This window comes from Anser anser (assembly GCF_964211835.1).
Source record: "Anser anser genome assembly, chromosome: 4".
Lineage (NCBI taxonomy): Eukaryota > Metazoa > Chordata > Aves > Anseriformes > Anatidae > Anser > Anser anser.
The window spans coordinates 67,078,758-67,102,244 of NC_139724.1; the positions used below are offsets into that span (position 1 = coordinate 67,078,758).

Genomic DNA, 23,487 nt, shown 5'->3' on the forward strand with positions numbered 1-23,487 from the left:
GAAGTTTGTCTTGCTTAAAGTACATTACAGATGACCCTACTGTCCTAACTCGTTTACTATTATTAGATCTTTTCAAACCTGAAAAGTGCTGACATCTTGTCATTAATACTCTTGTAAATTCTGAAGTAAACAGATTTCAAAGACACTCAACTGTTACTGTGAAGACAAGGTCAAAGAGTTGAATGACAAGTCCTCCTGGTACAATAAGACTACCCATCAATCAGTTTTACTAGCAACTTCTTAATAAAGAAAAGAGAACTGAACGTGACGAAATAATATCTTTAAAAATGTATGTGCATGATGTCCATTTTGGTATCCTTGGACTAGTAGTTAATGAAGAACTAATGTCAACTGTTACATATGATCTAGAAATATGGCAGTCTATTGTAGAAGAACCCTTTCTGCAGTTGAAAACTGCTCAAAGGGATCTTGTCAAAGTCTTAAAGTGAAATTTATAAATAGAAAAAATCTATTGTGTCAAATCTTTCTTTTCTATTGTATTGCTGCTAGAAGATATATTAAAGTAACTAAAATAAGTAAGATGGGTAGATTTTATCTAAGAATTATCAAATTTTAGTAGTGGTCACTCAAGGATGGTAATTTACTACCTTAAAAGTAATTTTCTTTCAGTTATTAAATATGCTTTTGTATGAGCATGCAAGCTATGCTGTCAAGGCATATGGCAAATACATAGCTCAGAAGTTAGGTCATTTTCCAATAACTTTCTGTTGAAAGTTTTTAGAACTTTTTAGCCTGCTCAGTGGTGCAACTGTGTTTCCTCTCCCTAAATTTTCAATGGCATTGATTCTGTAGGATTAGATATTGCAGATAGTGATAAGTGATAATGTTAACTACAGCCAATCTACCAGTTTAACAGTAGGACAATATCTAAATTTAGACAGATGACCCTAGAAGAAGGAATTCCCCTTTTCAATAAGTAAATGTATAGGAACAACAAAATTATGATTCAGATCTCTCATTTTTATTAGCATAGGATAATAAAAATTAGACAAAATACAAAGTGCCTACATGTGAAATGACTTCAGAAGCATTCAACATGAAGGTATTATGTCTTTAAGATGTGTTGCAAAGCTTTTTCAGCTGGTCATTATCTCAATGGTGATGATAAGAGTTTGTCTCAATAAAAAGAAAAGAATAGGAAGTTCATATCTGGAGATTCAGTCTGATTCAGGAGAAGAGAAAAAAAACCCTCTGTCCTTGAAATTAAACACTGGAAGAGATCTTTGGTAAACATGGTGCAATTCTGTGGGTCTGCTGCAGATTTCCTGCATGACATTAAGCTTTTTCCTCTTATGCTAACCCCTCTGGTTCCCCAAAGGCTTAACAGTATTTATCTTTCATTAGATTACTTGGTAAGCTTTTCAAGATATAGTGTAGTCTTTCCCACATCTATACAGGGCCTTCCAAGTGAGAGCCCATCTCTGAACTGGAGGCTCTTCAGACAATGAATGAAAAAGTAATGAATAGTAAGTGAAAATTACTGGGAATCCTAAGTGATTCCTTTCATTAAAATGAAAATGAAGTACTTTGCCTGCTCAGTGGAAAGAATGGATATATAACATTTCTGCAGACATACAGATTTTCCCCAGTTTCATTTTTGTGTTCTGTAACCGTATAATTTTGGTTCTGGTGTACATGTAGACCAGTGTCGAACATCCTTGCTGCCCTCCTTTCTTGTCTTATAATTAACTGCAAGGCTCGACGGTTGTTGTCTGCTTTTAATTAGCTCAAGATCTGCTGTTATAGTTAGTTCTTGGAAAATACCATGAAGATTGGAAGTGGTCATGTGAAGAGACTAATTACAGGAATTAAAATGCCCCTCAGGCACGTTTCCTGACATAAATGACTGAGCAAAGTAATTGTCGCTTCCAGTTTTGGTAAACATTTGGGGCAGCTGTGAAGCCATTGTACTTTTTTTGTTTGTTTGTTTTAAAGTATTGAAGAGTTTCGTTGTGAAAGATGCCTCTTGTTTTAACTGAGTGATATCTTGAAGTTTTCATATTGATAATCTGGATCAGTACGGCCAATTTGTTTTAATAGTATTTAACAAGATCGCAAGTCAACAAGTAGAAATACATATGATTTCTGTGCATAATGCTCATAACATCACTTTCTTCTCAAAAAGAGTAAAGTGCAGTTCTGTGGTCCAGAGGGAATTCTCACATAAGGATCTGTTTTATTTCCTATAAGATCTCAGTAACATTCACTACAAGTGCTATACAGGTTTACAGAATGTCAGAGGTGGGGCTAGAGTATTTTTTTGATTTCTTTCTGACCAGTGTTACTTCAGTGAAAATCCAAGACTTTTCAAGAAGTTTATTTATTTATTTATTTTTTATTTACACTGCACTTACAAATATTACTTGTAAAATAGAATACTAATTTACTGATTTGGTGTTGGTGCTCACTTATATCATGGCAGCATTCGAGCTACCATTTCTGTTGGAAATGCAAATATACAGTTTTTGCCCCAGGTCTTCTGCTGTGAAGTTGGAGGTAGATGCTCAGGCTAGAAGAGGAACCCAGCAAGCTGAACGGGTCTCCATGTAGAGCAAAAGCATTTACTTCCCTGCAACTGAAGGCTCAGTACCTAACATTATTTAAACAGATGACGAATTTATATGGAAAACTCACTTGACGTTATAAAGCTGAGTGAAGGTCAGCAGGCTTGTCTGCTGTGTTCCATGGGATTACTCAGAAATGTGGGGCAATCGGCATAATATTGTGTAACCCCCCTCCTGTTGCTCTCTCCACGAAGAGAGCTGGAATCTTGATTTCTTTGAAAAAGATTGCCTTGAAGTGGATGTGATTTGGAAGTAAGAACAGCAAGTGTATCTTACTCTCCCCAAACATTTGCACATTGGATTTCAATTTTATTGCTTTCCAAGTGATGTATAAAAAGTACTTAATAAATATGCCTGGTGGGACTAGTGGCTAGCATTTGCGATCTGTACATACATTTGTAGACGAGTAGCATTGTGCTGAACTTTCACTGCTTTACCACGTTAAAAGAAAAAAAAAAAAGCTTTCATTGGGCAAAAACACTTGTTTTTTGGGTAAACTCTTCTTACCAGGCCAGACAGCCTGTAGACAAAGATATTTTTGTCCCACTTGGTCAGGTTGTTCTCATCTCTTTCTAGTAGTCCTTGATCACTGAAGAGGATCAAGATATTATTTCATCCATGAGAAAGAGCAGCAGGGATTAATAAGTGGAAAAACACACACAACAACAAAACACCTCAGCACCATATCTGCCACATCCCAGATCCAAGGCCTGACAAGCAGCAAAACGCCCTAGACAGTAGCTCAGTGAAGCAGATGGGGGCCCCCAGCCACTGCAGTGGGGAGTCTTCAACTACTTTCACCTGCCACTTCCTCCTGGAGCTGCTGCGTGCTGAGACACAGGCAGCAAAATGCGTTGATGGATGCTGCTTCCAGGGCACTGAAGGTGTTCTGTGGTCATAGCCCTGTAAATGGAGGTAGAGCTGTCCTCCATGTTGTGCCAGGACTCACCAGCTTCCAACCTTTGTCATCATAGGAGGAAGATTCAGGCTCTTGTACCTGCAGTGTCTCAGGATCCCATGGATCTCCTTCCCATCACTGTGGATGCTGTGAAGGCTGCTGACTTACATCTGCGGCTCTTCACTTGATGACCCAGAACCTCCACCAACACAGAGCTCCTGCAGGGAAGGAGGCCATCTGCTGCCCCCAGCCCCAGTGAGAGACCTGGGACACCCCTGCAGCCCTCGACCAGCAGAGCTGCATTACCTCCCAGCAGCTTCATCTGACCTTGAGTGGTAGATGCTAGGGGAAGCAGGGCAACACGTAATAATCCTCACTCCTTCAAAAAGAGCTTATTTTTACATGCAGGGTCACTTTTTTTTTTTTTTTCTCTTCCTGATCTCCCTGAATGTCAGACAAGAGTGTGATTGAAGTTTTCAGCTCCTTGAGTGCTTTGTGTTACTTTAAAGGTAGAGAGTTAATCTTATTCTGTGGGGGTTGTTTTCACTTGCATTTGAAATTACATGGCAACAGTTTATAGTGGACTGAGCTTCTGTTAAGAGCAGTTAGTCATCATCAAGTGAACAAATGTATTAGCGTGTCACCCTGGCATGTATCAACCCACTCTCCTGTAAAGCACCATGTCAGCTGTGAATGCACTCTTAGCGTGACTTTCTTTTTACAAAATAGATCCAACATGGCATGTATGCAGAAAGCAACCTCTGCCAAGGATCGTCTCCTTTCTGTTTTATTTTTAGAACATTAATTATCATGGTATGGAAGCACGGTAGATTCATCTGAAAGTGTTAATGGCCGTAAAATCGCCTGCTTCCTGTACTTGTTGCTATGAAGTGTAATCTTCTCAGTTTGGAAACTCCTATGTAAATGCATCTATTTGTCTTCGGGTTCTGTTTCCTAGCAAACTGTGATGCAGTGCAAAATGTGCTGCCTTTGCTGTGGCTAGCCCTTGTAATCTGTCTGCATAATTTATGGGAACACTTCACTGCACCTTCTGCTGCTAATGGTCTCTTGGAGTCCTGCAGAAAAGGTTGGTTCTGCCTTCTAATTTTAAGAGCCATGATGGTGGCACTGTTTGTGTCTTTTCTGGATCTATTTTGGATTTATGTCTGGCCAAGGCTTTGGAAGAGCTGCTATAAAAGCAGAAACATCTGCTGGGGTTTTATGTTCTGCTGGCTTGCCAAGTTCAACAGCAGGCCAAACTACAGCTGATGGGCCCGGCCCTCCCCAGGTGTCACTGCAGTTACAGGAGAATGACTGCAGGGGAAATCTGGCTGCTGAAAAACTCTACACAAAATAAATATAGAAAGGCTTCAGCAATTGTAGAAAGCAATTAGGAGATTACGACTGGGCTCATTAGCAAGTAAAAGAAACAAATCCTACCGAAGTGGTAGTGAGCATCCAAATTCCCCCGGTCGCCCCGGTGAGTGACTGCGGCCTCCCAAGGTGCGCTTCTCTGTCAGTAACTGCACATGTAAGCACTGCGCTCAGCAAAGCAGTTCAGGTGGCACAGACACACCGTGATTTTAATGGCTGTTAAGAAAACTTCATCTTGCTTAACTGTCTGGACATTTTTGTGACTTCATATACATCACCGCAGCCATTGGGCCTACGTGGGTGAGGCAGGCGGTGCTTTTGACACAGGCAGTGAACTCCTGTGGTAGGAGAGGGATTCAAAATGATGCCTTAAAATTTCTTGTAGAGGTTTTGTTCCTGCAGCAATTTTAATAACTTACAATAATCACTCCTTTAACAATGGAGACGTAGGAACTGATATCCTACATGAACTTGTGCTCCATGTGGACACTGTCCAGCCTCGATTCACGATGTGTGCAAGCAGATTCAGAGCAGCATGCCAGATAAACCCACAAGAGATGACGGTGTGGGACTTGGTAAGTCTTTAATACACTCATCATAAGGCGTGACACCTTACAGTGTCTATTTATCTGTATTTACTGACTGGTTGAGGATATTTTCATTCTGTTCATAAACATGCCCAGCTACTCCCTGTGCTCTGCCAGGCATTTGGCTTCAGCGGCAGAGTAACAGTCAAATCCCTGACAAAACATTGACTTATTTACCTTTTTATAAAATGCTACAACCTGTTTGTGTAAAGTGCTCACTGCTCCCCTCACTGAGAGCAATCATAAAGCCGAGGTCAGCACATTAGGAGGAAAAGTCAAAACTTATATAAATTGAGTCAAAACTTCTATAAATTGAGTCAAAGAAGAGTTCCACATAAAGAAGGTTCAGTAGCCAACCATTATAGTTGGCAGAGCCCATTACTAGAGGAATACGTAATCACATGCAAGTATACACATACAATTATTAAAAGATTATCAGTTCTTTTTTAATTTCCTAAGTGTTCTTGTTGCAGCTGGATCTCTCCAGCGATTACAAGAAATTTTGTATTCTGGTCTGAAAGCACAAAGCCAAATTCTGTCGTCTCATACATCCCAACATCCTTATTGCCTTCCAAGGAGCTGCCTTGCCTGACTCATATTAGGAGAATAAAGTTGTTTCAGAAATATTTCAGCTGTGTGTACTGGTTTAAATAAAAGCCCTGGACTGTGGGAAATACCTAGTATTTTTCCATAATGGAGAACTGTAAAGTTTCTTGCAAACCTTGAGAAAATGTTCTTAAACCAACCTAAGTTTGCCCAAAGAACATAAGTATGTCAGATGAGAAATTTTCCTTGGTAATTACTTTTTTTTTTTTTTCAATCACAGCAGTCATAAAAGAGGAATTGTACTGAAAATGATCTAAGGATGTTTCTGCTTTTGGCAATCTTGGTAGTAAACATGATTTTCAAAAATTGTGCTTTAGCACCAATGGCTTTTATTTCTTGTTTCTTTTCTCTAAATTGTCAACAAACATTCTTTTTCTCAAAATCGGTGGAAGAAATTTAATAATATATAGGAAGTAATGTATTCATTTCTTTTTTAGGTAGTAACGTAATAGTTAAGTGAAGCCACTTTTTTCAATACAGTACCCTCAGAAATAATAAACTGAGGTTGTAAAGGAAAGCCTTTTTATTAAAAAATATATACCTAATAGTAAAATTCTTCCTGTGTTCTAATCCAGGCAGTATTTTTATGATATGAAAGAAAATAAATTAATATTAATAATTTTTGTATCGCTGTATTGAGTTATCAGTTCTGCTGTTTTATTTATGTTTCTAATATGCCAGAGCTGTTTCTCAGCAGCAACCCCCTCAAACCCTCTCTTAAGTACTCCACTCCTTGCTGAGACCTGCTAATGCAATGCTGGATTTGCAGCTACTGAAACTAAATCTACACAGGACTGTTTCTTAGAATAAATGTTTGTTCACTAACAGTTAGTTACGTGATATGCTGAATTCAGTGAAGAAGGTGTGGTAAGAAAGCTTTCTGTATTTTCCACCATTTCATTCTCATTTTCTACTTACGTATTTAGGCAACTACAAGTATTTGAGGGAGTGAGTTGTTAACAGGATTATTGAAATGAACGAGGTTAAAAATAAACGTTCAAAAACTATAATTTGGATGTGGATCATTTCAGTTGCCTTGTTTCTAGCAGTACAAAATGGCTGGGGGTAGATTGGTGGGGATTTTTAAGGTGTCCCACAGAGATGTCTGCATTCTTCAGTGACTGCATCACGAGGACTGTGTGTGCTCCTGCTGGCCCCAGCCCAGCTTGGGTTGCAAAGGTAGAAAGGAAGAAGTAACGAGATTTTACTTTTATGATTTGTATCCTTGTATCCCTGTTTTCCTGGATGTGTCTCGTCTCCTTTGTCACTGCAACACTACATGTTATATGGTTGAGTGGATTCCTCACAAATATGATGTACGGTGAGTGTGGCTACAGAGTATATCCCCTAATACGTGCCCATCAATGGCTTCTGTGCCTTGGTGATTGAATTGATACACCAAGGCAGTAGTTTCAAAATAGATGTCCTACTTAAACTAACAATTTCTGGGAGAAAAGGTGGTGATTGCAGCTAATAGAAGCTAATGCAGTGTTGTGGAGGCCAGTAAAATATGAAGTCTAATTATTGGAGCTGTGCAGCAAAGTAATGAGGAGCTTAGAAATGTAACTGATAAGGAGCTCGATAATAGGCTAATGAGCAGGATGTTTGTGGTATATTGAAGGACTAATGAAGGGCTACAAAAGATAACTATGGTGGTGTACAATGAGTGTATGCAAAGCAGGAATATTTAAATACAGCCCTAAAAGATACGTAGTATATATTGAAGACACAGTTCTGCTTACTACTGGAGTTTAAGTGTGTGCAAGTGTTTACATTGTACAGAACAAGTAGGTTGGTTGTAACTAATAATCAAATAAAAATACATGGATAAATGCAATGACAGAAGATACCAGTAAGAGAAAACCTGATGCAATATGTAAATAAAGAAGAATCGGTGCTTAAATTTCTGTGCCAGATTTCTCTGCCAAATAACACCCCATACATGCACGGTTTACTTGCGACCTTCCATGTTCCCTCATATGAACCTGTCAGTGATTCTTGTACTGTGGTAAGCTTTGTGTCTGGGTAACTGAGACAGAATAGTTCCTGGAAAGGGTGGGCTTGGAAATACTTTCTGCAGAGGTAAGTATTGCAGCATCACGGTGGAAAGTTGTAGCCTGACATGCCAGTATGGGTAAGCCAGACCAGGTCTGCATCGTGGAGCACACTGTCAGCCCCTTAGGGGTGAAGCTAATGTGTCACGTTGTTTAGAGTTTGTCTTTGATTTTTAAGTGCATTGCAAAACAAGGCAGCATCCTATTCCTCAATTTGAAGTTAGTAACTATAGTCCCTGGGGAAGGACATGTCTTGCTAAAGCGACCCAGCAGGCTAATCCTTACTTTTATTACTGGCTACGGAGGACTTTTTCCCTCTCAGAGCAGATGGTTGAGTAAGGTGTATTTTAAACATTGAGTACAAGTCCAGTGCTAGAAGTAATGACTGTTTGATCCTCCTTGAGTTCTCACTGGATATGAATGCAGTTGTTCAGTGTTTTGTTATATTCTGTGGCTTTTTTGGAGGCAGTGTTTTACAGTCAAATATGAATATATATTTACAGATTGCTTAAAAGGCTCTGCAAATAGCTGCTTGTCTTTTATTGTGCTTGCATGTAGTGACTGGGACTGTAGGACTGTTCTTGTGCATGTAATATTTGTAATAATGGGAGGGAATCTCTGTAAGTATATAAATGCTAGGTTGCACCATCTTCTCATCAGAGCACTACAGAGGAGTTCACTTTAGCCAAAAAGGCTGTTGTGATAATCCACATTTCTTTAAAATCTGGCTACTGTTATCAATAAAGGATTGATAAATAAAACCAGGATAAGTTCATCTTCACAGTGCATATGAAAAAATAAAAATAAAAAAGTAAACTATATATTGCCTAAATTTGAAGTGGGTGAACTGTTTATCTGTTAGCTCTTGACTGTACTGTTGATTGTTTAGTGTAAAACTGGATTAAGTCAAAGAAACATTTCTATAACTTCTCTATTTCTGAGAGGAAAAATATCATGTAACTTCGTAAAGGCTCAACTTTTCTGGAAAGCCTCAGAGTGAAATACTTACACAGAGCTGGTAGCTGATGAGTAATCTGCTAATTGGATTGCTAGCATTCATACTCTTATATAGCTGTTGAAGAAACTTTCATCTGCATGAATTCCTAAATAGGTGAGTCAGGTATTGGAACTCAACCATTACAATGTGTTTCTACTGTGAAGAAAGGTGTTTTTTTTTTGGTGTGTGTGCGTGTGTGTGTGAATGATGTAAATACTGGATTGTTCTTGTGACCAAAGCAAGGGGAAGGAAAGAAGATGTGCAGTACAATCTGGAAAAGATTTAGGTGGGAAGAAGTCTAGTGAGTGTTATGAACAGATCCACTCGTCCTTGATACTGTAATGTGTATCTCAACTGAATCTTTTTTTTTTTCCAAAAATTTATCAATAATCTACAGCAGCAGATCTTTCCTATGCGTTTTTTTTTTTTTTAACAAGTGCTTTCTTTTTATTTGGCTAGTTAACTAATTCGTGAATTATCTGAAACTTCTTTATTGTTGTATTCCAGGATTTTCAAATAATAGAGATTGTACAGTATATCTCATTTGCCTAAAATAGTTTTTGAGTTAATCTTCAAGGAGGAAAAGTAGAGGAAATCTGATCCACGTATGTGCTAACTGTTCCAGCCATAGTCCCTCTCTTCAATTCACTAAAAGGAGGAGAGGAGAGGAGAGGAGAGGAGAGGAAAGGAAAGGAAAGGAAAGGAAAGGAAAGGAAAGGAAAGGAAAGGAAAGGAGCATTTTCAGTTGGCGTTTTCTTTTACTATTAAATTTTACTTGGAATTTTGCAATTTTGACCTCTCAAAATTTTTTCCTTAACATCTAACTATCTACATTTTGATATGTTTGTTATAGCTATTTTTCTATATACTTGTAAATACCATCTGGAAAAACAACTAACACTAGCAGTAATACTGAATCGTAGGTGTGAGTCATCAGTGGAGAGCTGTATAATGATAGTGAAGTTTAGACAGGCAAACATTTGTTTTGTGTCTCTTTTGGTATCTGTTAAATTTCTTCTTCTTTCTCAATACTTCTGTTAAAAGATGTCAAGACTCAGAGTTTAGGTACAGTTCCAAATTATATTAGGCATAGATTTATTTCAGCTCAAGTATAAGAAAGATACATTTTTAAAGACAAGATCCAAATTTCTCCACAGTTTAGGCAGTTTTGAGTGGTCCCCCCCCCCATCATTTCTCTACCAGTTGGAAGCTTTTCCAACTATAGTCTGAACTCGCAGCATTAAAACATGATAAAAAGCCATCATTCTGTCTGTGCTGTAATATCATTTGATTTTGACGATTGCTATTTCAACACACTGTTATTAGAGTGGCAAGTGACTTTTCCTTAAAAAAAAAAAAAGAAAAAAAGAAAAAAAAAGAGAAAAAAAGAAAAAAAAAAGAAGAAGAATGGCACGTATTTCAGCAGAGGCATACTTTCAAAGAAGCTGTTACCTAGCAGTAGGGCCTGTCAGGCTGTGTGATGTCTGCATCTGTACGTGAATAATCACATAGTTTCAGCACCTGATGGTTCTGCCTGTCAGGAATGGCCCATCACCAAAGTACAGAAAGATGTTTTTCTTATGAGTCCTCCACTTTACTGAGTTTTGCTGTACTAAGAAACATCCACACAATCTGTAGCCCTTAGTGTACACGCGGATAAGGAAGAAGCACATGTGGATAGCTTGCTGCATCCGCTGGAATGTCTCACAGAAGAGAAAATAGTCACTAGCTGGATCCAGATCACTCGGAGCTGCAGTCAGGCCCATGTTTAAGAATTCAACCTTTACGCTTCTTGCTCAGGTTTATGGAGTTCTGCTGTTGTGCTTCCAATGCAAATAAACCATGCTATGGAAGGATTTTTCTTTTTACTCTTCTTATCAGTTGCATGTGTATCCTCTTTGCATTTTACTTTGAAAATATCTTTTCATGAATTTTCAGGAAGGAAAGAGAATACTTTTTTTTTTTCTGATAAACACAGATTTGTGTTTTGTTTACTTTCTCTACTTTACACTTACCACAAGCTTGTTTTTTAGCGCACACAAAACAAAGTCATTCTATGACTGGAAGAGAGTAAAGGGCTCCTCCTCTCCTGAATTTGGTACAAAACACGTTTTGTATTGCTGCTTATTATATTTCCAAAGCAGGCATACTCTGAGATCCCAGAATTTATCCTCCCCAACCCTATAGCCGACTTATTACAGGGACTTTGTTAATAAAATGTTAACTCTTTATATATTCACAGGCAGGAACTTGGAACTTATATCTAAAATAAAAATTTGTGGTGACCTGTGTTCTCTGGATTAAAGCAAAATTGGAAGACCAACTGATTTTTTTGGAAAGAGCTTCCCTTGAACGATGTCCTTGAGCTATGTCCTCTTGTACGTAGATGTCTCAAGGAGTAGCTGGCATTCCTGGGTTCCCTCAAGGCAAGGTTACAGTAAAAAAACAGTCTGAATAAATTTCTCTATTGATCCACAGATCTTCTGCCAATCTGAGTCTTCCTGCTTGGGCATGGTGCACCTGTATGGATATACATTAGCTTGTTTTAGCATGTTGAAATTGGAATTCCTTTTATTTTTTCCTGATTTTTTCCCCTTGAGATAGCTAATTTGTATGAGAAAATAATTTTGACTAGAGTTGTTCTACCTTTATCTGAAAATACTTTTGTTAATTTAGTGTACTCTTTTTGTCACAACTTTATTATTTCTTTGTAGTAACTTTTATAAGTCATAATAGTTAGAACAGGAAGTTTTAGACTGGATTTTTTAATCTTTAAAATGGCTTATCCTCTTCAGGCTTCCTGCCTGTACTGCTCTCATACCTTGATACGGTTGCTGTCACCATCACTCCTGTGGTGTCACTCTCCAGTGGTCCCATTGTATTAATCCTGGAATTGCCTCTTCAAAGTAAATTGGATCATCTCTGAGGTTCAGAGAATTATTTCAGGATTTTATTACTGGGCAAGCTGCTGACCTGATATTCTTTCCTCAAAGAGAATATACCAGGCTCTGTTTCCAGCATAGATACTTGTTGTGTGTGATTTCAGTACATCTGGCTGAAGTCAGTATTTTGGTCTTTCCTTTAATTTCTTTTCTGTCAAACACCTCTGGCAAAATCAGTTTAGCACCATCCATCCTATTCTCCTGAGAATTTTAATTAGCTCCGTGCTGAATACCCACTGCAGTGCAATTGTGTGTGTTTGATTTCTACATAATTATTTGTCAAAACTGAATTGCTATGATTATGTTAACTTCTGTAATGCATTGTTGTGTATCTGCAGACCAAACAACATTATGGGAAAAAAAAAAAAAAAAGGATTGCATTTGTTCAGACATCACTATAAAAGAGGTATGATCTCAACCTTGGGCTGTGGGTATGGTCTGTGTGTCACAGTCATTTTTTTGACTGGTAGAGAGGAAAGAAAAATAAGGTAAATATGATCTGCTCTTCACTTGGTGTGCCTTTGGGACTGATCCAGACATACCATTCTGTGCCTCATGTTTGATGATGCCAGAGACATAAAAACTAATCCAAGACCACAGCTACAGGTTCTTGCAACATGTGGGCAGCTGGATGTGTGATAGTAAAATAGCCATCTCTGGCTTCATATCATGTGTACTCTGACTTAAGTGATGTTCTTGGTGGGATGGGGACGCAGGGAGATGGAGGCCAGGTGCACTTCTGCAGGCAGGTGGCCCCTTGGGGACCATTCTGCTTTATGTAGCTTGAAGGAGATCTTCGGCTCTGAGCCACCTGTCAAGGACATGGTTAGCCAGGGATTTGTTATCTCCCTTTTCACTCTTGCTGTATGCAGTCATGCCTTTGAATTTCAGCAATAACTCACCTGGGCAGGGGATATGCAACAACAGAGCCTGCTGAGGAGCAATGAAAATGTGAGAATGGTGACGTGGGGCAGAAATCAGTTATAGGCAGTCCTCAGTGTCACGCTGGGAAGGACCAAGGTTTCATTGTGATTCCCTTGGATAACCTGGATAAGAGAGTTGTTGCATGTTCCCACATGTTGGAATAACCCAGGGGTACCTGACAGGGCACCTTCACTCCTGGCTTTTGACAAAGAGTGTTATTCCACTGAAGCAAAGGGAACATGGAGTGGGAATCCACCCAGCAACTCTCTGTCCTAGGGAAGGCTTCTTAGTAGAGAAAGGGACAGGTGCCTTAGGTGAGTCTCCTTCCAAATGAGAAGGGAAAATATGGAGAGACCATATGGTGCAATTTGATCCTGTACAGGACAAATGAAGGTTCATCCACAGTGATTTAATTTTGGATGCGACTTGCTTTGAATTTTGCTTATTAACATTTTGCTAAACTAATGTTGTTGTTTTTATACTAGACTTTGCAGTTGCAGGTACCTAAAACAGATGCCATTTCTTGCTGTCAGTTTTTCAGGAATACAAGGCAATTTCTGCTTGTGCTTGCATTTGTTACATTCATAGCTTTGTGTGGAAGACATATTGATGGTCAAGAACTTACTTTGTTTTTATTTATTCAGAACTGTAATGATCCTCTGAAAAAGAGCTTGAGGAGCGGATACCTTTGTCAAGTCTAATGCCTTCCAGATCTCAGGCCAAATTGTTCTTTTATGCAACACCAGGCACTGAAATTAGCTTTTCTTTTTCCACATAGCTGAGCAGGTGCTGTTAGTACTCACATACAAGCCTTTGCTCTGCCTAGCAGTTTTTTTGTGACTTGTGGGTGGTGATGGAAAGGTATATATTTTGTGCTTCTCTTACTGCACAGGGTAGTGTCAGGATGAAAGCTAGCACTGCACAGACCTGTGAAATACAGGCAAGACTAGCAATGTTTTTTCAGACCTCGAAAAATATTCTTACAGAGGCAGGTTTCTTTTAGTATCTAATGAGCAATGAAAAGAACAAAAGGATGGCAGAGAAGCATTGAAAATGGATAGTGCTATAAAGCATGCATGTATGTTTTTGTTTGTTTGTTGTGTTTGTTTTTTGTTTTCCTAAAGAGTTTCCATGCTGAAGCCTTTAGAGGAAAGCACTTACAGGTGTTTGATTTCTTTCAGGTCCTCAGATTTTGGGACGTTATACACAAAGTTGAATCTGCAGCCTGGGATTGCCACTGTTATTGACAATTTCTACATTTGTCCCACCAACAAAAAGAAGGTATGTGGTAAAAAAAAATATGACATTTTATAATGCAATGGAGACTCTACGACTATGTGAAGTGTGTTTTATTAGCTTGTAAAATATAGGGGAATGTTTTTCACAAAGTTGCTGGTCACCTTAGGTACATTTGTGACATATGCAAGTGGGATATTTATTCTTGCTGAATAGTATAGAAGGGGAAAAGGCCTTGAAGGACTATGAAAACTTTTGAGGCCGTTGACTTCTGGAAATGAAGCTTCCATGGAATTTTCCCCAGGAACAGAAAAGCAACCTCTGTAGGTTTTCACACATCCACACAAATTCTGGGACTAGCATTCAACCTCTTTATCCTTTATACACAATTTAAAAGTCCTTTTGGATGTTTCTGAGTATAAAGTATAGGGATTGGACAGGCTGTCATTGAGAATGATGTTTACCCTGTGCAAAACCTTAATTAAAAAACAAACCCCACCTCTCCTTGGACCTATTTTTTAAAAAACATGTTCCTACATCATTACTGAACCAAAAAGCTTTTCAATGTACCTAGGAAGATTAAGTGGACTTTATAAGTGAGAGTGAAATCGACCCATTGAGTGTATTTAGAATGGATGTTATATTAGAAGTGGCAAGAAGAATGATTATGAGAAAAAAAACAATAACAAGCCTTCTAAGTCTGCAAAATGCTTGTGATTTAAACTGCAGGAATTGTGAAATACGTTGTGAATAGCACAAGCACAGTAGGTCTTTCATGAAATAAGAACTTTCTCTTGATAGGGACCTATTAGCTACAGTGTAATACAGAAGAATTGATTTCATGCAGAGGCCACGATTGGAAGGACAATTTTAGTTGTGTTTATCTGTCTGTTCTGTTTAATCAAAAATCAGTAGAATTTGTTGAGACTGCCTGGATGATTAAGTACATATTTTATTTCTCTCGCAATTGTGACTGGAGTTTTTGTGACCAAGCTATGCTATTCCCTGGTAATATATTTTTAATCTGCTACAAAGTCAGATTATTTTTTTTTTTATTTTTTCTTGGAGTGGAACTACTACCAAGCACAAAGTTTCTGTGCACTGTCTGTGTTGGAGCTAAAATTTGCTGATGATTTCAGGTCCAAAAAGAATCAACAAAGCTTCATCCATTTTCAGTTTCCGGATTGGAAGCTGAAAGTATGAGAAAGATGACAGCTCTGTGGAGAACTTTTCCCAGTATAAAAGCCTACAGAAGCATGTCAGTGCCTGTGTGATTGTGCCAGTTGTCTGGCAAAATGGTAAGATGACTGCTGAATTTCAAGCCTGAAGATGAATGTTTACAAAAAATCTCATGTTAACCCGGTCTTAAAAAAAAAAAAAAAAAACACTATTTTCTGCTCAAGGCAACTTGAAGTCCTTAGAGATACATATCTGGCTTAGTAAATTGATATTGTATTGCAATCCACTGGTTATAGAGAATGCTTTTGTAGTTAGTCATTAAATACACTATTTTTATGCTGTTTTGTTTTTCCGAAGATGATGTTCGATAGTATATGAACAACAAAAACAGAAGAACAGAAGGATTTCTAGGGACTGTAAATTATGCCAGAAGAAGATATATGTATACGTGCAGATGTACACACATACATGGTACAAAAAAAGGTGAAAGCACTGGAGTCAAACAGTGTAGCCAACATCTTCAAACTTGGCTTGGAGGTGGTGTGGTCACACATATCAAGTAAGCAGAAAGTCTCCGTGTCATAAGAACTTTGTCAGTTGAAATGGCAACTTTTCTGGTGTTGGACATATGATTAGGATAAAATGACTAATGTCTGATTTCACAGAAGTCATTTGGAAAGATGGAAGAAAATTTCTCCCTACCGTCCATTTCAGGACAAATGCACTAGGGTGTAAGAAAACATTTACATCTCAGACTTTCTTTTCTGAGCTGAGAAAAAGTTTCAAGTTTTGACTTTTTACTGATATTACTAGACTTCAGATCACCGTGGTGTGGGTTTTCTTCAGCCAGTTCACATCTTTTGAAATGTGCTGAAAATGGGAGCTGTGCTGGAGTGCTGACTGTGCTTACTGGCATTGAGCGTGCACTTAAATTTAAGGGATAAGTAGTCCCATGCTACCAGTTAGCATTTAGGGACCGGGAATATGCATGAAAGCAAAGATAAAAGACATTGATGGGGATATTTTGAATACTTTGCATATTAAGCACTATTCCGTGCTTTCATTTTGTTTACCTATTGTAGATCTCATCTGTGGAAGAACTGATACTGCATATATAATGCTCATCTTTTACAACTCAATGTCATCAGTGCTTTAATCTCACCTGAATTTAGGCGTTCTGTCAAGTCCCCTCCCTCTGTAGTCAATAGAAAAGCTTGGATACCTCCAGGCAATTCATCCTGTTAAAGTCATAGATTATTATACATATGAGAATAAGACTGAATGGTCTTGTGGAGGTTGCTGTAAAAGATTTTGTGACTCTAATGGGTCTGCAGTGAGTCTCACTGCAGCTTCCTACAAAGAGAAATGAAGAGATGGAAAATAGTTTTTGGTTTGGAATGTTATTAAATGAAATATTTGCTAGAAGGCTCCAGTCTAGTTCTTGGATTGACATTATTTCTTCAGTTTATCTCTGCCTATATACCAGCTCCTGGAAGGCCTTAGAATTTCACTCAATGGGGCTGCAGTCTGTGAGGTGTAATTTTATACCAAAAAGACTAATGGACTCGTAAGTGAGCTTTATACAGAAAATGTGAAATTATATGTGAAATTATACTGGAAATTTTTGGATCCTGTGAATTGCTCATTTGTACTTTCTTAAGATGAAAAAAACACCTTAATTCTTATCTTCCCAACACCAAGTTAAAATTCCACAGAATCATAATGCTGTTTATGATGAAGTGCATTCGCAAGTTCAGAGGTTAGAACCACATCCTTTTCACGCAGTGCTCCATGGAAAAGTGATTGTATTTCTAAATAAAAATATAATAATTTTACAAGGTAAGCTATAGGAATGCTGGGGACTCTCAAGTAGCTGGTGGAAGGAAGGAAGTCAATTTACAAACCCCACTGAATGCATCCAAAGAAGTGACGTGTTCCTTTTCTATGTTACTCTTCTGTGAGTGGGTTGTGATTAATACTGTTCATAGGTCTGCAAGAAGAATCAGTATAGAATTGTATCAAGGTTATGTCTACACAGTCTTTTGTAGGTGGTTCTTGTTCTGCCTGAATGCAGCAGAACTCTGATGTAAAAATTGCGTTGCTGTGGTTATCACAGGACTCAACCTATGAAACCCAGTTTTGACAAGAAACGATGACAAACATCTGAGGGTAGAGCTTTAGGGTGTTTTGCATTACTCTGAATGAACCTTTCTGATGAAATCATGGCATCGGGGTGTGAGCTGTGACTCTTCTGGTTGTGAATCAGAACTGAACTGCAGTCAGCCAGCAGCACAAGAAGACATTCACACCTACATGCAAAAGCTTCTGTAGGCTCACCCTGAATAGCTGTGAAACAATGGAGTAATAGGAGAGGTCACACTAATTAAAAGTTCACACTTCCTGAGGATGCATTATTTGCTTTGTATTCTGGCTGCTTTTAGCATAGTAGTAATCTGCAACCAAAGACAGGGAAACTATTAATCACATTTTTCTGCCATGGTTTTGGAAAGTTATAAGGTAATGTGGGTGAGATCTCTTACGCGTTCTCTCTGACAGTAACTTCTGCATATAAACTAATTTTTCATTGATCTGTGACATAAAATACCCTTAGTTTATGCAGGCCTTGAAGTGCTGTGCATTGATAAGGGATGTTCTTGCACTTGAAACAACAGAAACAACTTTGCAGTAATTACTCTATGCTGATAGCATCAAACATTGCAGCCTTTCTAGAATGTACCATGTGGAGAAAACAATTTGATCTGTATCCTCTGATTTTTTATTTTTATTTTTTCAACAAACCAGAATGATAATTATGCTTATGAAGTGATGCACACAGTTCACGGAATACAGAATTATGTTTTCCATAGTGTCATTCTGGAGTCAGATAAACAAAGTAAATTTTTTTTCCTATAGAAGACAAAAATTAGCAGAAGTCACATTCACTGAGCTAAATTAACAACAGAACATATAACATTTTATAGGTCGTACATGTTGTTGGGTGTAGAAGTTACGTATGTATTTTAAATCCGCTTTTATAATATTGCTGGACAGGAGTTGAATGAAAATGCTGTTCTTTTCCCACCTTGAGCACATATTTTAATTTTCATTGATGCACATGAGTCTGACGCATCCATCCTCTGTTTACACACTTCAGGAAAAGAAGCAGCTAAGCAGTTTATATTCAGTATTTTCATGTTAATAGAAAATAAATGTCGATTGTGTCTATGCTGACTTAATAGTTAAATGGGCTGAACACTTACATTCTTCAGCTGTCGCAATAACCAATAGCTGCATGTTTTCCCAAGCTAAAAGGCAAAATGACAGACATGTACTCTTGCTTGACAAACCTTGCAGAACATGTAAAATAGTAGTAAGGATATAGGCTATCCTCTACAATATTTTAACTCCGGGTGCCTTAAAAAATAGTATAATTTACGCATGATAGCAAAATGGTATTTGCCACAGCTATAAAAGCATTTCCCAAGATGCAACTGGGTTGAGCAATGTTTGTAATCACTAACAGGTAAATGCAGTCCTACAGCATTTTGACATTTGTCTTTGAGAGCAAAACAATTGGTAGTGGAAGTTGTCAAAATGCAGCATGGCTACATTTACTTGTAAGGAATAATTCTGCTCGAGTTTCAATTTCCTTAGAGACCATACCAGAATGTCTTGAAATGTACTGAGCAGAATTATCTTACACTTTTATTAGTAGTTGTTGTCAACTAAGAAATATTTCTTTCAATAACCCAAGTAGTTTCTTCAGGAAGGTTTGACTGTGAAATTGCAGAATATGATCTGTATCTTGTGATGCATCATCATGATGTATTATTTCCTTATAAATAGTGTCAACATTCAGTTTTATTCTAGTGATGCACCACCAAAATGTAGCCTGGCTGTGTCACTTTGCTTCAAACTTCTGTCCATCACTGTTCAGTTCAGCCTCAGATATTCCAGATCCTCCCAGAAGTATGCCCAGTAATTAAAAATTGATTCCACCCATAGTTTGCTACTAAGTGGATTGCTGTGAGAATCAATCCTATGCAGAAATTCCAGATGTATTCACACACAACTGATGAGTAGTTGCATCAGTTGATGGCCTGTCTGGGAAGCTCTTGTATGGAAGCAGAACTAAATAGGTTAAAACAGTCAGAGCTTTCCCTGAGCTGTTTATTAGGGGTCACCATCCGCAACAGAGGTTTGTGTAGCACCACTGAAACATATCCATTTGGGTAGAAGATTTGATGGATGCTATTTGATATACATAGTTGTGGAAAAAGTGTAATAAAGGTTTGAAAAGCTGAGAGTGAAGTAGCTGAAAATTAAGAACATATATAGAACACTTACTAGGAATACGGCTATTAGAAAAGTATTGAGCTAAGTACTGGCAGAATGGAGGCTAGGAACTACAGCTTCCTCTGTCTGACCGATTCCAGCTATGTTTGAGAAACCAGGGATTTTTCAGGCTTCATATGTAAACAGGACTGCATCAGAAATACATAACTCTAGTAAGATTTTTGCATTCTAACTCTTCAGAACACCTCCAATAAGTCAAATATAACAGCAGTATTACAGTATTTAAATAGGCCATGTCTTTTAAATAGACTTTGAACACATTTTTTCTATATAGTGCGATGGAGAAAGGTTTGGTTTGGTTTCTGTAACAAGATTTGCAGACACTTTCTGTGCTTTTCTTCATCCTGGCCTTCTACATGTGGAGCTTTACAGGAATCCCTTCTATTGTCGACAAAGATGAATTGTTGTCTGCATGCATTTCTACTAGAACACTGAACCGTGCTGTCTGAAGCTGCTTTTATACTTTCTTGTTTCAGTTTTGCTCTCTGACCTCCAAATGTTCTATAGTCAAGCACATGAAGTAGACCATGGTCAAAGGCTTCACCTCATTAAAAAACAAAACGGAACAAAACAAACCTGGCAAACAGTACAAGTCTAGTCATGACTAGTCTGTAGGTTTGCCACAACATGTAGGACAATTACTCGTTAAGGTAGAGGGTATGTGGGCTAAATGGGTGAACACTTGAACAGACATTCTATATTATTATTGTATCCTATAATTTATTTGATGTTTAATGTGGAGATCTCAATTGAAGTTTTTGAAATTGACCTTCAGCTGTGATTTTATGTCCTAATGTGTAACTTCTGCACTCTTTTGTGCTTAGACATACAATTATTCTAAGGAAAAATACTCTTGTCTTTACCACATACTTATTATAGATTCTTTTGTTCTGTTTTTATGAATTTCCTGACTAAAACTCATTAATCACAAATGCAGACCAATAACTACAAAAAGCCCTAATGTTAAATTGTGTTTACTGTAGTGAAGCCAAAAATAAAAAAGACTAGTTTGTGGGAGTACAACATAAAAAAAAAGATTTATGTGAAAATGGAAAAGACCTGTGAGCAAGCGTTGAGACCATTACGCATGTGATTCTGCATGTAAAAGACATCTATTTCCCTTCCAGTAATTCTGGGAAGAGAAGGAATCCAAGCATCACATTTTCAGCAAGGTTTGATTTCCTGTTAGGATGAGCAGGGCATTGCCCGGAGAAATAGAAATAGTCAATCAAGAGCATGCAGTAGAAAGCATATCCGAAGCTACCTTCTACAACTGTGGCACTGTGTGCTACTGAAGGGGTGTCTGGTCGGAGAGGAGCCCTAAACCAGAAAGCTTAATGTTCCACACGAGAGAGATTTTAAGATCTGGGATTTTGATTTGTTATGTTTAAAAATAAGGTGAATTTTGCAGAATTTAGACCAGGCTGTCATTTCAAAGCTCTTTATCTTAAAATGTAGATTCTTGTATTTAGGCCCAAATCCAAATCTGAGTCACATCACAGAATCACAGAATGGCTGGGGTTGGAAGGGACCTCTGAAGATCCTCCTGTGCTTCAGTTTGTGCCTGATGCCTCTTGTCCTGTTGCTGGGCACAACTGAAAAGAGACTGACTCCATTCTCTCGACACCCTCCCCTCAGATAGTTATACACATTGATGACATCTCCCCTCAATCTGCTGTTTTCCAGGCTAAACAGGAGCAGCTCTCAGCCTGTTCTCATAGGACAGGTGCTCCAGTCCTCTAACTATCTTAGAAGCCCTCCTCTGGACTCTCTCCAGTAGTTCTATGTCCCTCTTGCATGCCAGAGAAAAATCTAAGATTTGTTGATAGATACACTGGGCAGATGATGTGTTTCCTTGTTTAGTATGCCCATGAACTCATTGGCCTGAAAGGAGTTAATTCCTTTTTTGCTTCAGAAGAGAACTGAAAAGGAAACCAAAATCAACTCACCAACCAAAATTGTCCTTGAGGAAGACCTTGGCTTTTCTCTGGCACACAAGCAGCAACTTTTTGCATCCTAGCTACAGCTACAACTGCAGTCTTCTGGTCAATAGCTATTGAGAATCACACAGTTTTTGAATGCTGTATGTTCCTATGAGAACATAATCTCGGTAGATTTTCTCATGCAATATGAAGCTCACAGATTTACATACAACAAAGAGGCAAATGGTAATATATATTGTCCAAAAGAGAAGGTATCCATATGAAGTCTGCTATGGGTAAAAGAACCAGAATAGAAGAGGCTATTACATCAGCAGTGCTCAAACTTTGCGAAAGGAAAGAGGAGAAAAAAGAGAGAAGGTAATTGTAAAGGGGGAGCGGTTAAGGGTTAGTAGCAGGCATCCTACAGTACTGAGTAAGTAATTGGCTGCCCTGTGTGCTAGAATGAAATGGATGCAGTTGTGCCCATAGAACAGATTTCTGCTAAAACCAGTGTGTAAAAAGGCCTTTCTGTGATGAATTCTATTTATATCCATTGCAATTATTCTGAGATGTGTCGAGATGACTTCTGTGCAATTTTTTGAGCATCACAACGTGCCTTGGGGTTCCTCTGTTGCAGAAGGGAACAAATTGGGAACTCTTTCATCTCGACTCAGTCTAACCACAGCAGCAACTAAGCACCAAGACAATCTTTAGGAGATAACATGAAAACTTCTAAACACTATTTGAAGAAAGATGAGTAACACTGTTCAGCAGATCTGCAAGGACAATGTACAGTAGGCAGATTCCCCAGACAGCCTGGAAATGACGGTGTAGCGAGTTTGAAACATATTCATCATGCTTGCTGATGAATCTTCTGCATCTCCTGGGGACCTGTGCGTTTCCTCCTCATTTCCCCAATGATGGAACAGCAGCACGAGTCCCAGCTTCCACGCTTCATGCTCTGTTAGCATTTTCCAATCTACTGATGTGTCAGATTCTGCTTCTCTTCACTGCAGCTGTTCGAGTTCCCCCAACTCGTGCTGACCACACAAACTTCTCTTGCTCTTTCAGGAGCAGAGATGAAGGAGGATTTTTTTCCCCGAGGTTGGCATGGAAGCACAGTGGAAATGAGCAGGGTTTAAACTGCTGGCAGCGTGTTCACCCCATTTTGCAGGGCTGGCGGTGTGCTTACCCCACTGAGAATCCCTGGGGTTGCTGCCCCCATCCTTGCTATGAATACACCTGCTGCTTCCACTGGTCAGCTGCTGCAATCTCACATTTGGCACAAATATTTATAAAATTGAAAGGACTCCTAAACTACTGGAATCTCACAGTTATATTCCCATGATTTTGTTTATTCCAACCTCTAAAACAGTGCATTGTGGCATTTAATAGAAGGGATGAATGTAGCTGTTTCTTTACTTGTGTCTATTTCTGGAATTAGTACTGATTCTTGGTAGCCTCAGCACTCTGCAGCAGCAAACTTCTACTGAAAAGGCAGGGCCAGTGTGACAAACACATTTTAATCATGTCTTTCTCACGCAGCCTGTACCATTTACTTGAATATAGTCATCAAAAATTCATGCAAACATAGAAAAGGATTTTTTTTTCATTTCACACTATGCGCTTCTGTCAGGCAGGGAAAGATTCTTACTCATGGAAACTGCGATCTCATATGTTTAACTAAGCCATCTCTGAAGCCTTCTTGACAGTCGCCTCTTTCACACTCTCACTCTAGAGACAGATTTTTTCCATTTGTGAGAGTAATGCACCAGGCTGCTATAGACCCTTCATACCAAAGATTACTGTCAGGTGAATGGTGGATTA

The 23,487-nt window shown here is 38.5% G+C and overlaps 1 protein-coding gene across 9 annotated transcripts in view; it reads left to right on the plus strand.

The window, feature by feature from the left end:
- SORCS2 (sortilin related VPS10 domain containing receptor 2) overlaps positions 1 to 23,487 on the plus strand; it is a 552,575-nt gene that overhangs the window by 295,634 nt on the left and 233,454 nt on the right. For all 9 annotated transcript variants that reach the window (XM_083834471.1, XM_083834474.1, XM_083834473.1 and 6 more), the window contains one exon: positions 14,149 to 14,248. In XM_083834471.1, the coding sequence (XP_083690597.1) occupies positions 14,149 to 14,248 (100 nt within the window). The remainder of the gene's footprint in view (positions 1 to 14,148; positions 14,249 to 23,487) is intronic.